This window comes from Oncorhynchus mykiss, chromosome 18 (genome assembly GCF_057628025.1).
Source record: "Oncorhynchus mykiss isolate SJ-2025 chromosome 18, ASM5762802v1, whole genome shotgun sequence".
NCBI classification, from domain to species: Eukaryota; Metazoa; Chordata; class Actinopteri; order Salmoniformes; family Salmonidae; genus Oncorhynchus; species Oncorhynchus mykiss.
The window spans coordinates 46,833,911-46,847,473 of NC_143039.1; the positions used below are offsets into that span (position 1 = coordinate 46,833,911).

Sequence of the window (13,563 nt, forward strand, 5' to 3'; positions counted from 1 at the left end):
GTCATTTCTTTCATTGCTGGTCAGTCTTACCCTGCAAAGGCTGGTGCTGATCCAAGCTTTTGCTCCAGTCAAGCAGTAACACTTCTAATTAAAGCATTGAATAAAGACTGTTCATATTTGTTAAAACTGTGATTAAGTAGAATCAGATGTGTTACTGCTTTGATGGAGCAAAAGCGTGCGCCCACACCAGCCCTGTCAAGGTAAGATTTCCAAACACAGAGCATGCTGGGAAGGGCAGCTACTGCTATCTGGCTTACACATATCCAGCCCCTTTACAGATCTGTGAACACCAAACAGGTCAAGGATGGGAGGCCTAAATACAAAGGAAGCAGAGGCATGATGACCAATCGGAGTCCACCTTGTTGGCCACAAGAGGGTGTGAGTTGCCTTTGGAAGGTGTTCTGTATGTTCAGTAGCCCATATCATCATGACGGCTTAAAGACCAATAAAAGTGGGACGTACGTATTATGCCGGGATATGGTTCTCAAAATCCTAACACTCCAGATGTTATTTGTTCGTCTTTCAGTTTTTTTTCTGTTTTTTCTGTCCAAGTTAGGATGCTTCAGCTTTGTTTTGTATGCTTTAAATAGGCAAGCAGCACAACAACAAAGATCATATATCACATATAATCAACAAGATTAGAAGAACAAAGTATACGAAATACATTTACTTTTGGCAAGGCACAATATAGGCTAGGTTTGGAATATCCGCCTGCAATAAGGTCCTCATCTTTTTCAGGAATGAACTGTAGCCTATTTTAACTCACAATACTAGCTGTAGCCTCAGCTCTGTACGGTATGTTTGTCTTTCTTCGTATAGCACTTTCAACCCCCCAGGGATGTCCTATGCCTTGATATTTGCCTTGTGTCGAGAACCCGAGAGCTGATAAGCGCGCAGAGGGTGCGTGCTGTTGGAAGAATTCAAATCCTGTGGCTGCCGATCTCAACTGGCTGGTGGTTATCAGTTGGCAAAACAAGACTCTCGCACAGCCTACAAAATTGGTCCGCTTAAAAGCATAACGTAGCACCTAAGCCGCGTCAGTTGAAACAGATATGATTATGGATTATTGAGGATTTTTTTTTTTTTAATGCAAGACTCTAGGTGTCTAAGTATAGATAAGCTCTGCATTTTAAAACAATAGCAGTTATCTAAGCACGGAGGGCATTTGAATTAGAAGTCTTGTGGCTGGACATTGCATTCTGTTATGGCCTACATACTGATTGCTGACATCTTTATTTTGGGCGCCATGTTGAATTGACCGAGACAACACCTAGAGACCAGGGGCCAGGGTTTCCCAAAAGCATCTTACGGCTGGCTAAATTCAGCTTAGGACCATAGGATCCTTAAGATGTTTTGGGAAACGGGCCCTGGAGAACCACAGATATTCTTAACAGAAACGTTACAACAAGCTATGTAGAGTTTTTACAAGTTGTCCACAAACATCACAACAGAATAAGGGTGTTTGACCATAATCAAAACTTTTCCTGCCTAACAGGCTTGCTATCAAATGTACTTTGCATGAAGCTAAGGGTGACATACCGCCTCAACGCTCATTCGGGAGGTGGAACTCAGCAGAGCTGGATCTATTTTCAGTCTCCAGCAGTGTCCTACTGCTTCGGGGGAATGGGAGTCATAAGACCAGGGGAGAATGGGACATCTGGACCAGGCTTGCTACATCCTAAAAAGACGGAGTGGTCAACAGAGAGAGGTGATGCCATTATCATAAAGTGATAGCACATTTTTATCCATAGACAAAAGCTCAGCTCAAATTCAAGTCTGGATTATTGCCTGTTTGATGTCTAAAAGACATAATGCTGTACTTTTTTGTGTGTGAAATATGTCTATAGTGACGTTAATGTCATGTGGCTGAACTATTCCCCCTCTCAGATTGGTGGTACACCCAGTACAGACAGTTATCACACTACCTGGCCCTGCTCTGTTTTCTACTGACCATGGCCACACTCCTACAGACATTTTACTGTGAGTTTTATTTGGTCATCATTTTGAACTGAACAGGTTCAAGGATCAGAAATAGGAGTCCACTGATTTACATTGTTATTGAAGGTCAAGACTTAAGGTTTTAACCCTAACATGACACTTTAATTATAATTGTCTCCTGATGCTACCTCATCCTCACATTGCCCTTTCACTGTTTTGTGTCCATCGCAATGGGGTCGCGGTGGTGGGGGGTGCATGATGCAGTGGTGCAGATCACCTTGGTCTTCCAATCCCAGTCCGCCTTGCAGGAGGTCAGACTCAAAGACCTGACTCAGAAGCTGAACACCCTGAACCACTCCTACCTCCTCCTCTTCCACAAGTACCCAGCACTCAACCAGTACTGTCCCATCACCAATAGCAGCACCAATGGTGAGCACACGTTCAGGTTGATCAAACTCTTGCTATGAAGCCATTAATTGTGAAGAGTTATGCTTGAGTTTGCATAGTTCTGCGAGCTTTTAGCTGGGACATGGATGATGGCCTCCTGGAAATACTCTCATCCAATGGCCTGTTTAATATATGGACAGGCAGACAAAAGATGATGAAGGATCACCAGGATCAACCTAAAATTCCAAAATGGCCGATACTGACAAGAGTGGTGCAAATGGTATACCATCACACTTGGCCTAGGCTTTTAGTCTGGCATCCTAATAACAGCATTGCTTTAGCTATTATTAGATCATATTGTAACACAATATATAATCACCACTTGATGGTTTTAAGAGTATTTTTATTGATGTATTTAGGAAATATTTTATTTATACAAGTGATTCTATAGAGATGTAAAAACCTGTTACATGGGGGACCTGTTTCATCCCTGTTCACCTTTACCCCTATGACATTGACTGACCTCTGGCGTAACCTTCCACCTGTTTCGCAGAGCGTGAGTGCAGGCCGTGCCCAGAGGGATGGGAGTCTTTTGGGGAGAAATGCTACCTCTACACCCATGACAGACTGGACTGGATTTCCAGTCAGTACCACTGCCTATCTGTAGGGGGCAACCTTGCCATGGTGAAGAGTGAGGAGGAGCAAGTATGACAGCCATGAACCCCATCACCCAATGATATCGATACAGATTAAGGTTTCTTTGGAGGAATACATTGTAGCCTATTTCTCAATTCTGTAATATCAAATGTGGATCTCATTTGAATCAAGAGATTATTGAGAACCTAAATCATGATAAATTAAAATATTCACAAAAATCCTGTGCTTTGGCAGTAAATGGAGAACTGAGATTTACTGAGAATTACCTGGAACTATTGCCAATAAATAGGCTGCTCCGTCACTCAAAGCTGTGGTATTCCTTTATGCAGTAGGCCTAATACAGACACAAACATAATCTAAGTCATTCATGTTTACACATTCACTGTGCAATTCAGTACATTTGACCCTCTCAGTTAAAGTTAAGAATACATTTAGGAGTTATACGAAAGTGTGGGGCCGTGTCTATTTGAGGCATCCATCTGAGTGTTGCATTTCTCTCAGATTTTTCTGTGGAAGAGAGCCAAGGAGTTGAGCCAGGGAGACTCCTACTGGATCGGCTTGAGGAATGGTAACCCAGGCGGGGCCTGGCACTGGGTGGACGACTCCCCGGTGGAGAAGGGGTAACTTAGAATCTTAACTTAAAGTTACAGAAGATTTGCCTCTGAGGATAGTCTTGGGCAAAAAAAAAAAAAAAAGTCCCGTAAATTGATAGAAATATTGTCCAGAAATGACCTGAGTTTGGATCTCAATTCTATAGTTTGGCGTGGAGTCCTGAATCGAGACTCGAGACTGGATCACCTTACCTCAAATCACAGTACCATATGAGGATACTTACTGTATGAGGTCTCGTTGAAGAGATATTGGCCTAGTTAAGCTCAAGAAGACAGCATATTTATTGCCATATGTCCATTTCATTTGATGAAATTCCATGTATGATGCATTACTGATGTATTACTCTGAATGAGTGGTTATTTGACAAAGTAACCAAATGTATCTACAGTATATGGTCATTTTTTAAATGTTTTTTTTTTAAAGTACAAACTGATGGTGTCTGTGTTACCTCTACAGGTTTTGGGACATATTTTGGGATCACGAGCCAGAGAAGGGGGACACCAGGGAACTGTGTGCCCGGCTGTCGCCAGGAGACAGCCACAGGGCCGGTTGGTACGCCACCATGTGCAAGAACAGCCTGAAGAGCATCTGTGAGAGGACCCAGGGCACCCTGCAGTGACAGACTCTATCTCAGGAGAGGAGAGAAAGGGGAAGGGAGAGGGTAGTCGGAGTCCGTGCCGTTTGGTTGCATTAAATATCTTTTAACTGTCTTTTGATGTATGGTATTGGTAATTATGCAATGTATGTACAATTGAAATACATAACGAAATACCTATGATTTGTCATTTTCTCTTGCTGATGGATGTGGGGGTTTGCACATTGAAAATTAAGTTGCTGTAAAATTGTTAGCCTACGTCCATTTTTGGACTTTTAAATTAAAAATATAAACCCATTGATTCTCCAAGTATTCACACCCCTTGAATTTTTCCAAATGTTGTTGTGTTACAGCCGGAAATGCAAATGGATTGAAGTGTAGATGTTTTTGTCACTGGAATATACACAATAATTTTACAAATGATTTAAAAATGGAAAGCGGAAATGTCTTCAGTCAATAAATATTCAACCCTTTTGTTATGGCAAGTTTAAATAAGGGATAAAAAGTGCTTAACAAGTCACATAATAAGTTGCATGGACTCACTCTGTGTGCAATAATACTGTTTAACATGATTTAAATGACTACAGTATCTCATCTCAGATGTGTCGGCATCGAGTAATTGTCTCTGGCCCCCTCCCAGTTAGGGGGAGTGATGAGCTCTACAGCAGAGTCTCACAGCTCAATCGCTGGTTGAAAACTGTTTTCTGCCCCTCCCCAAAAGATAGAATTTGTAGATAATTGGCCCTCTTTCTGGGACTCACCCACAAACAGGACCAAGCCTGACCTGCTGAGGAGTGACGGACTCCATCCTAGCTGGAGGTGTGCTCTCATTTTATCTACCAACATAGACAGGGCTCTAACTCCTCTAGCTCCACAATGAAATAGGGTGCAGGCCAGGCAGCAGGCTGTTAGCCAGCCTGCCAGCATAGTGGAGTCTGCCACTAGCACAGTCAGTGTAGTCAGCTCAGCTATCACCATTGAGACCGTGTCTGTGCCTCGACCTAGGTTGGGCAAAACTAAACATGGCGGTGTTCGCCTTAGCAATCTCACTAGGATAAAGACCACCTCCATTCCTGTCATTATTGAAAGAGATCATGATACCTCACATCTCAAAATAGGGCTACTTAATGTTAGATCCCTTACTTCAAAGGCAATTCTAGTCAATTAACTAATCACTGATCATAATCTTGATGTGATTGGCCTGACTGAAACATGGCTTAAGCCTGATGAATTTACTGTGTTAAATGAGGCCTCACCTCCTGGCTACACTAGTGACCATATCCCCCGTGCATCCCGCAAAGGCGGAGGTGTTGCTAACATTTACGATAGCAAATTTCAATTTACAAAAAAAAAAATGATGACGTTTTCGTCTTTTGAGCTTCTAGTCATGAAATCTATGCAGCCTACTCAATCACTTTTTATAGCTACAGTTTACTGGCCTCCTGGGCCATATACAGCGTTCCTCACTGAGTTCCCTGAATTCCTATCGGACCTTGTAGTCATAGCAGATAATATTCTAATCTTTGGTGACTTTAATATTCACATGGAAAAGTCCACAGACCCACTCCAAAAGGCTTTTGGAGCCATCATCGACTCAGTGGGTTTTGTCCAACATGTCTCTGGACCCACTCACTGTCACAGTCATACGCTGGACCTAGTTTTGTCCCATGGAATAAATGTTGTGGATCTTAATGTTTTTCCTCATAATCCTGGACTATCGGACCACCATTTTATTACGTTTACAATTGCAACAAATAATCTGCTCAGACCCCAACCAAGGATCATCAAAAGTCGTGCTATAAATTCACAGACAACACAAAGATTCCTTGATGTCCTTCCAGATTCCCCTCTGTCTACCCAAGGACGCCAGAGGACAAAAAACAGTTAACCACCTAACTGAGGAACTCAATTAACCTTGCGCAATACCCTAGATGCAGTTGCACCCCTAAAAACTAAAAACATTTCTCATAAGAAACTAGCTCCCTGGTGCACAGAAAATACCCGAGCTCTGAAGCAAGCTTCCAGAAAATTGGAACGGAAATGGCGCCACACCAAACTGGAAGTCTTCCGACTAGCTTGGAAAGACAGTACCGTGCAGTACCGAAGAGCCCTTACTGCTGCTCGATCATCCTATTTTTCTAACTTAATTGAGGAAAATAAGAACAATCCTAAATTCCTTTTTGATACTGTTGCAAAGCTAACTAAAAAGCAGCATTCCCCAAGAGAGGATGACTTTCACTTTAGCAGTGATAAATTCATGAACTTCTTTGAGGAAAAGATTATGATTATTAGAAAGAAAATTATGGACTCCTCCTTAAATCTGCGTATTCCTTCAAAGCTCAGTTGTCCTGAGTCTGCACAACTCTGCCAGGACCTAGGATCAAGAGAGACGCTCAAGTGTTTTAGTACTATATCTCTTGACACAATGATGAAAATAATCATGGCCTCTAAACCTTCAAGCTGCATACTGGACCCTATTCCAACTAAACTACTGAAAGAGCTGCTTCCTGTGCTTGGCCCTCCTATGTTGAACATAATAAACGGCTCTCTATCCACCGGATGTGTACCAAACTTACTAAAAGTGGCAGTAATAAAGCCTCTCTTGAAAAAGCCAAACCTTGACCCAGAAAATATAAAAAAACTATCGGCCTATATCGAATCTTCCATTCCTCTCAAAAACTTTAGAAAAGGCTGTTGCGCAACAACTCACTGCCTTCCTGAAGACAAACAATGTATACGAAATGCTTCAGTCTGGTTTTAGACCCGATCATAGTACTGAGACGGCACTTGTGAAGGTGGTAAATTACATTTTAATGGCATCGGACCGAGGCTCTGCATCTGTCCTCGTGCTCCTAGACCTTAGTGCTGCTTTTGATACCATCGATCACCACATTCTTTTGGAGAGATTGGAAACCCAAATTGGTCTACACGGACAAGTTCTGGCCTGGTTTAGATCTTATCTGTCGGAAAGATATCAGTTTGTCTCTGTGAATGGTTTGTCCTCTGACAAATCAACTGTAAATGTCGATGTTCCTCAAGGTTCCGTTTTAGGACCACTATTGTTTTCACTATATATTTTACCTCTTGGGGATGTTATTCGAAAACATAATGTTAACTTTCACTGCTATGCGGATGACACACAGCTGTACATTTCAATGAAACATGGTGAAGCCCCAAAATTGCCCTTGCTAGAAGCATGTGTTTCAGACAAGGAAGTGGATGGCTGCAAACTTTCTACTTTTAAACTCGGACAAAACAGAGATGCTTGTTCTAGGTCCCAAGAAACAAAGAGATCTTCTGTTGAATCTGACAATTAATCTTAATGGTTGTACAGTCGTCTCAAATAAAACTGTGAAGGACCTCGGCGTTACTCTGGACCCTGATCTCTCTTTTGAAGAACATATCAAGACCATTTCAAGGACAGCTTTTTTCCATCTACGTAACATTGCAAAAATCAGAAACTTTCTGTCCAAAAATGATGCAGAAAAATTAATCCATGCTTTTGTCACTTCTAGGTTAGACTACTGCAATGCTCTACTTTCCGGCTACCCGGATAAAGCACTAAATAAACTTCAGTTAGTGCTAAATACGGCTGCTAGAATCCTGACTAGAACCCAAAAATTTGATCATATTACTCCAGTGCTAGCCTCTCTACACTGGCTTCCTGTCAAAGCAAGGGCTGATTTCAAGGTTTTACTGCTAACCTACAAAGCATTACATGGGCTTGCTCCTACCTATTTCTCTGATTTGGTCCTGCCGTGCATACCTACACGTACGCTACGGTCACAAGACGCAGGCCTCCTAATTGTCCCTAGAATTTCTAAGCAAACAGCTGGAGGCAGGGCTTTCTCCTATAGAGCTCCATTTTTATGGAACGATCTGCCTACCCATGTCAGAGACGCAAACTCGGTCTCAACCTTTAAGTCTCTACTGAAGACTCATCTCTTAAGTGGGTCATATGATTGAGTGTAGTCTGGCCCAGGAGTGGGAAGGTGAACGGAAAGGCTCTGGAGCAACGAACCGCCCTTGCTGTCTCTGCCTGGCCGGTTCCCCTCTTTCCACTGGGATTCTCTGCCTCTAACCCTATTACAGGGGCTGAGTCACTGGCTTACTGGGGCTCTCTCATGCCGTCCCTGGAGGGGGTGCGTCACCTGAGTGGGTTGATTCACTGATGTGGTCATCCTGTCTGGGTTGGCGCCCCCCCCCCCCCCCCTTGGGTTGTGCCGTGGCGGAGGTCTTTGTAGGCTATACTCAGCCTTGTCTCAGGATGGTAAGTTGGTGGTTGAAGATATCCCTCTAGTGGTGTGGGGGCTGTGCTTTAACAAAGTGGGTGGGGTTATATCCTTCCTGTTTGGCCCTGTCCGGGGGTGTCCTCGGATGGGGCCACAGTGTCTCCTGACCCATCCTGTCTCAGCCTCCAGTATTTATGCTGCAGTAGTTTATGTGTCGGGGGGCTAGGGTCAGTTTGTAATATCTGGAGTACTTCTCCTGTCCTATTCGGTGTCCTGTGTGAATCTAAGTGTGCGTTCTCTAATTCTCTCCTTCTCTCTTTCTTTCTCTCTCTCGGAGGACCTGAGCCCTAGGACCATGCCCCAGGACTACCTGACATGATGACTCCTTGCTGTCCCCAGTTCACCTGGCCGTGCTGCTGCTCCAGTTTCAACTGTTCTGCCTTATTATTATTCGACCATGCTGGTCATTTATGAACATTTGAACATCTTGGCCATGTTCTGTTATAATCTCCACCCGGCACAGCCAGAAGAGGACTGGCCATCCCACATATGCTCTCTCTAATTCTCTCTTTCTTTCTCTCTCTCGGAGGACCTGAGCCCTAGGACCATGCCCCAGGAATACCTGACATGATGACTCCTTGCTGTTCCCAGTCCACCTGACTGTGCTGCTGCTCCAGTTTCAACTGTTCTGCCTTATTATTATTCGACCATACTGGTCATTTATGAACATTTTAACATCTTGGCCATGTTCTGTTATAATCTCCACCCGGCACAGCCAGAAGAGGACTGGCCACCCCACATAGTCTGGTTCCTCTCTAGGTTTCTTCCTAGGTTTTGGCCTTTCTAGGGAGTTTTTCCTAGTCACCGTGCTTCTACACCTGCATTGCTTGCTGTTTGGGGTTTTAGGCTGGGTTTCTGTACAGCACTTTGAGATATCAGCTGATGTACGAAGGGCTATATAAATACATTTGATTATAAATACATTCGCACTCAGTCCCTCAGTCGAGCAGTGAATTTCAAACACAGAGTCAACCACAAAGACCAGGGAGGTTTTCCAAAGCCTTGCAAATAATTAAAAGCAGACTGAATATCCCTTTGAGCATGGTGAAGTTATTAATTACACTTTGTATCAATACACCCAGTCACTACAAATATACAGGCGTCCTTCCTAACTCAGTTGCCAGAGAGGAAGGAAACTGCTCAGGGATTTCACTATGAGGCCAATGGTGACTTTAAAACAGTTACAGAGTGGCTGTGTGTCATGTTGTGTCTTGTCTCTGTCCTTTCCCTTCACCCTGTCTCCCTCTGCTGGTCGTTGTTAGGTTACCTTTTCTCCCCCTCTTTCCCCCAGCTGTGCCTTGTCTCCTCCTAACCACCTCGTCACCCCGTTTCCCACCTGTTCCCTTTTTCCCTCTGATTAGGTCCCTATATCTCTCTCTGTTTTTGTTCCTGTCCTTGTCGGATTCTTGTTTGTTGTGTTTCATGCCTGAACCAGACTGTCGTCATGTTTGCTGTAACCTTGTCTTGTCCTGTCGGAATCTGCCGGTCCGTCTGAGCCTACCTATGTTTGGTAATTAATTAAGCTCTGTTTAAGTTAATTCGCTTTTGGGTCCTCATTCACGCACCGTAACAGAAGAATCCGACCAAGAATGGACCCAGCGACTTCGGATCCTCTCCACTCAGCCGTCGGGATCCAGGGAGCGATGCTAGGCAGACACGAGCAGGAAGTGTCTGCTGCTCGTCATGCCGTTGAGACCCTGGCCACCCAAGTCTCCAACCTCACAGAACAGGTTCACCATCTCCGCCTCGATCCACCGGCCACTTCCAGGGCTTTCGAATCTCCGGAGCCCAGAATCAATAACCCGCCGTGTTACTCTGGGGAGCCCACTGAATGCCGCTCGTTCCTCACCCAGTGTGATATTGTGTTTTCTCTCCAGCCCAACACTTACTCCAGGAGCACTGCTCGTGTCGCCTACGTCATATCTCTCCTTATTGGACGGGCTCGTGAGTGGGGCACGGCAATCTGGGAGGCAAGGGCTGAGTGTACTAACCAGTATCAGGACTTTAAGGAGGAGATGATACGGGTTTTTGATCGATCTGTTTTTGGGGAGGAGGCTTCCAGGGCCCTGTCTTCCCTATGTCAAGGCAATTGATCCATAACAGACTACTCTATTGAGTTTCGCACTCTTGCTGTCTCCAGTGGCTGGAACGAGCCGGCCTTGCTCGCTCGTCTTCTGGAGGGTCTCCGCGCAGAGGTAAAGGATGAGATTCTCTCCCGGGAGGTTCCTTCCAGCGTGGATTCCTTGATTGAACTCGCTATTCGCATTGAGCGACGGGTTGATCTTCGTCACCGAGCTCGTGGAAAGGAGCTCGCGCTCTCCGTCGCCCCCCTCTCCGCATCACTACCATCTTCCTCTGCCGGCTCGGGTGCTGAGCCCATGCAGCTGGGAGGTATCCGCATCTCGACTAAGGAGAGGGAACGGAGAATCACCAACCGCCTCTGTCTCTATTGCGGTTCCGCTGGTCATTTTGTCACTTCATGTCCAGTAAAAGGCCAGAGCTCGTCAGTAAGCGGAGGGCTACTGGTGAGCGCTACTACTCCTGTCTCTCCTTCAAGATCCTGCACTACCTTGTCGGTCCATCTACGCTGGACCGGTTCGTCAGCTTCCTGCAGTGCCTTAATAGACTCTGGGGCGGAGGGCTGTTTTATGGACGAGACCTGGGCTCGGGAACATGACATTCCTCTCAGACAGTTAAAGGAGCCCACGGCCTTGTTCGCCCTGGATGGTAGTCCTCTCCCCAGGATTCAGCGTGAGACGCTACCTTTAACCCTCACTGTTTCTGGTAATCATAGTGAAACCATTTCTTTTTTAATTTTTCGTTCACCTTTTACACCTGTTGTTTTGGGCCATCCCTGGCTAGTTTGTCATAATCCTTCCATTAATTGGTCTAGTAATTCTATCCTCTCCTGGAACGTCTCTTGTCATGTGAAATGTTTAATGTCTGCTATCCCTCCTGTTTCCTCTGTCTCTTCTTCACAGGAGGAGCCTGGTGATTTGACAGGGGTGCCGGAGGAATATCACGATCTGCGCACGGTGTTCAGTCGGTCCAGGGCCACCTCTCTTCCTCCACACCGGTCGTATGATTGTAGTATTGATCTCCTTCCGGGAACCACCCCCCCCCCGGGGTAGACTATACTCTCTGTCGGCTCCCGAACGTAAGGCTCTCGAAGATTATTTGTCTGTAGCTCTTGACGCCGGTACCATAGTCCCCTCCTCCTCTCCCGCCGGAGCGGGGGTTTTTTTTGTCAAGAAGAAGGACGGGTCTCTGCGTCCCTGCATAGATTATCGAGGGCTGAATGACATAACAGTGAAGAATCGTTATCCGCTTCCTCTTATGTCTTCAGCCTTCGAGATCCTGCAGGGAGCCAGGTTTTTCACTAAGTTGGACCTTCGTAACGCTTACCATCTCGTGCGCATCAGGGAGGGGGACGAGTGGAAGACGGCGTTTAACACTCCGTTAGGGCACTTTGAATACCGGGTTCTTCCTTTCGGCCTCGCTAACGCTCCAGCTGTCTTTCAGGCATTAGTCAATGATGTCCTGAGAGACATGCTGAACATCTTTGTTTTCGTTTACCTTGACGATATCCTGATTTTTTCACCGTCACTCCAGATTCATGTTCAGCACGTTCGACGTGTCCTCCAGCGCCTTTTAGAGAATTGTCTTTTTGTGAAGGCTGAGAAGTGCACTTTTCATGCCTCCTCCGTCACATTTCTCGGTTCTGTTATTTCCGCTGAAGGCATTAAGATGGATCCCGCTAAAGTCCAAGCTGTCATTGATTGGCCCGTCCCTAAGTCACGCGTCGAGCTGCAGCGCTTTCTCGGCTTCGCGAACTTCTATCGTCGTTTCATCCGTAATTTCGGTCAGGTGGCAGCTCCTCTCACAGCCCTTACTTCTGTCAAGACGTGCTTTAAGTGGTCCGTTTCCGCCCAGGGAGCTTTTGATCTCCTCAAGAATCGTTTTACATCCGCTCCTATCCTTGTTACACCTGACGTCTCTAGACAGTTCGTTGTCGAGGTTGACGCGTCAGAGGTGGGCGTGGGAGCCATTCTTTCTCAGCGCTCCCTCTCTGACGACAAGGTCCACCCATGCGCGTATTTTTCTCATCGCCTGTCGCCGTCGGAACGTAACTATGATGTGGGTAACCGCGAACTGCTCGCCATCCGGTTAGCCCTAGGCGAATGGCGACAGTGGTTGGAGGGGGCGACCGTTCCTTTTGTCGTTTGGACTGACCATAGGAACCTTGAGTACATCCGTTCTGCCAAACGACTTAATGCGCGTCAGGCGCGTTGGGCGCTGTTTTTCGCTCGTTTCGAGTTCGTGATTTCTTATCGTCCGGGCTCTAAGAACACCAAGCCTGATGCTTTGTCTCGTCTCTTCAGTTCTTCAGTAGCCTCCACTGACCCCGAGGGGATTCTCCCTGAGGGGCGTGTTGTCGGGTTGACTGTCTGGGGAATTGAGAGGCAGGTAAAACAAGCGCTCACTCACACTCCGTCGCCGCGCGCTTGTCCTAGGAACCTTCTTTTCGTTCCCGTTCCTACTCGTCTGGCCGTTCTTCAGTGGGCTCACTCTGCCAAGTTAGCCGGCCACCCTGGCGTTCGGGGTACGCTTGCTTCCATTCGCCAGCGTTTTTGGTGGCCCACCCGGGAGCATGACACGCGTCGTTTCGTGGCTGCTTGTTCGGTCTGCGCGCAGACTAAGTCCGGTAACTCTCCTCCTGCCGGCCGGCTCAGGCCGCTTCCTATTCCCTCTCGACCGTGGTCTCACATCGCCTTAGATTTTGTCACCGGACTGCCTTCGTCAGCGGGGAAGACTGTTATTCTTACGGTTGTCGATAGGTTCTCTAAGGCGGCTCATTTCATTCCCCTTGCTAAGCTTCCTTCTGCTAAAGAGACGGCACAAATCATCATCGAGAATGTTTTCAGAATTCATGGCCTTCCGTCAGACGTCGTTTCGGACAGAGGTCCGCAATTCACGTCTCAATTTTGGAGGGAGTTTTGCCGTTTGATTGGGGCTTCCGTCAGTCTCTCTTCCGGCTTTCACCCCCAGTCTAACGGTCAAGCAGAACGGGCCAATCAGACT

The 13,563-nt window shown here is 46.1% G+C and overlaps 1 protein-coding gene across 1 annotated transcript; it reads left to right on the forward strand.

Moving 5' to 3' along the window:
• The first annotated feature begins 871 nt into the window (after positions 1-871).
• Positions 872-4,501, forward strand: LOC110496930 (C-type lectin domain family 4 member A-like). Its single transcript, XM_021572937.3, has 6 exons — positions 872-1,708; positions 1,888-1,980; positions 2,203-2,367; positions 2,879-3,030; positions 3,484-3,602; positions 4,051-4,501. The coding sequence occupies exons 1-6, from the start codon at positions 1,519-1,521 to the stop codon at positions 4,211-4,213; spliced, it is 882 nt and encodes a 293-aa protein (XP_021428612.3). The 5' UTR covers positions 872-1,518; the 3' UTR covers positions 4,214-4,501.
• The last annotated feature ends 9,062 nt before the right edge of the window (positions 4,502-13,563 follow it).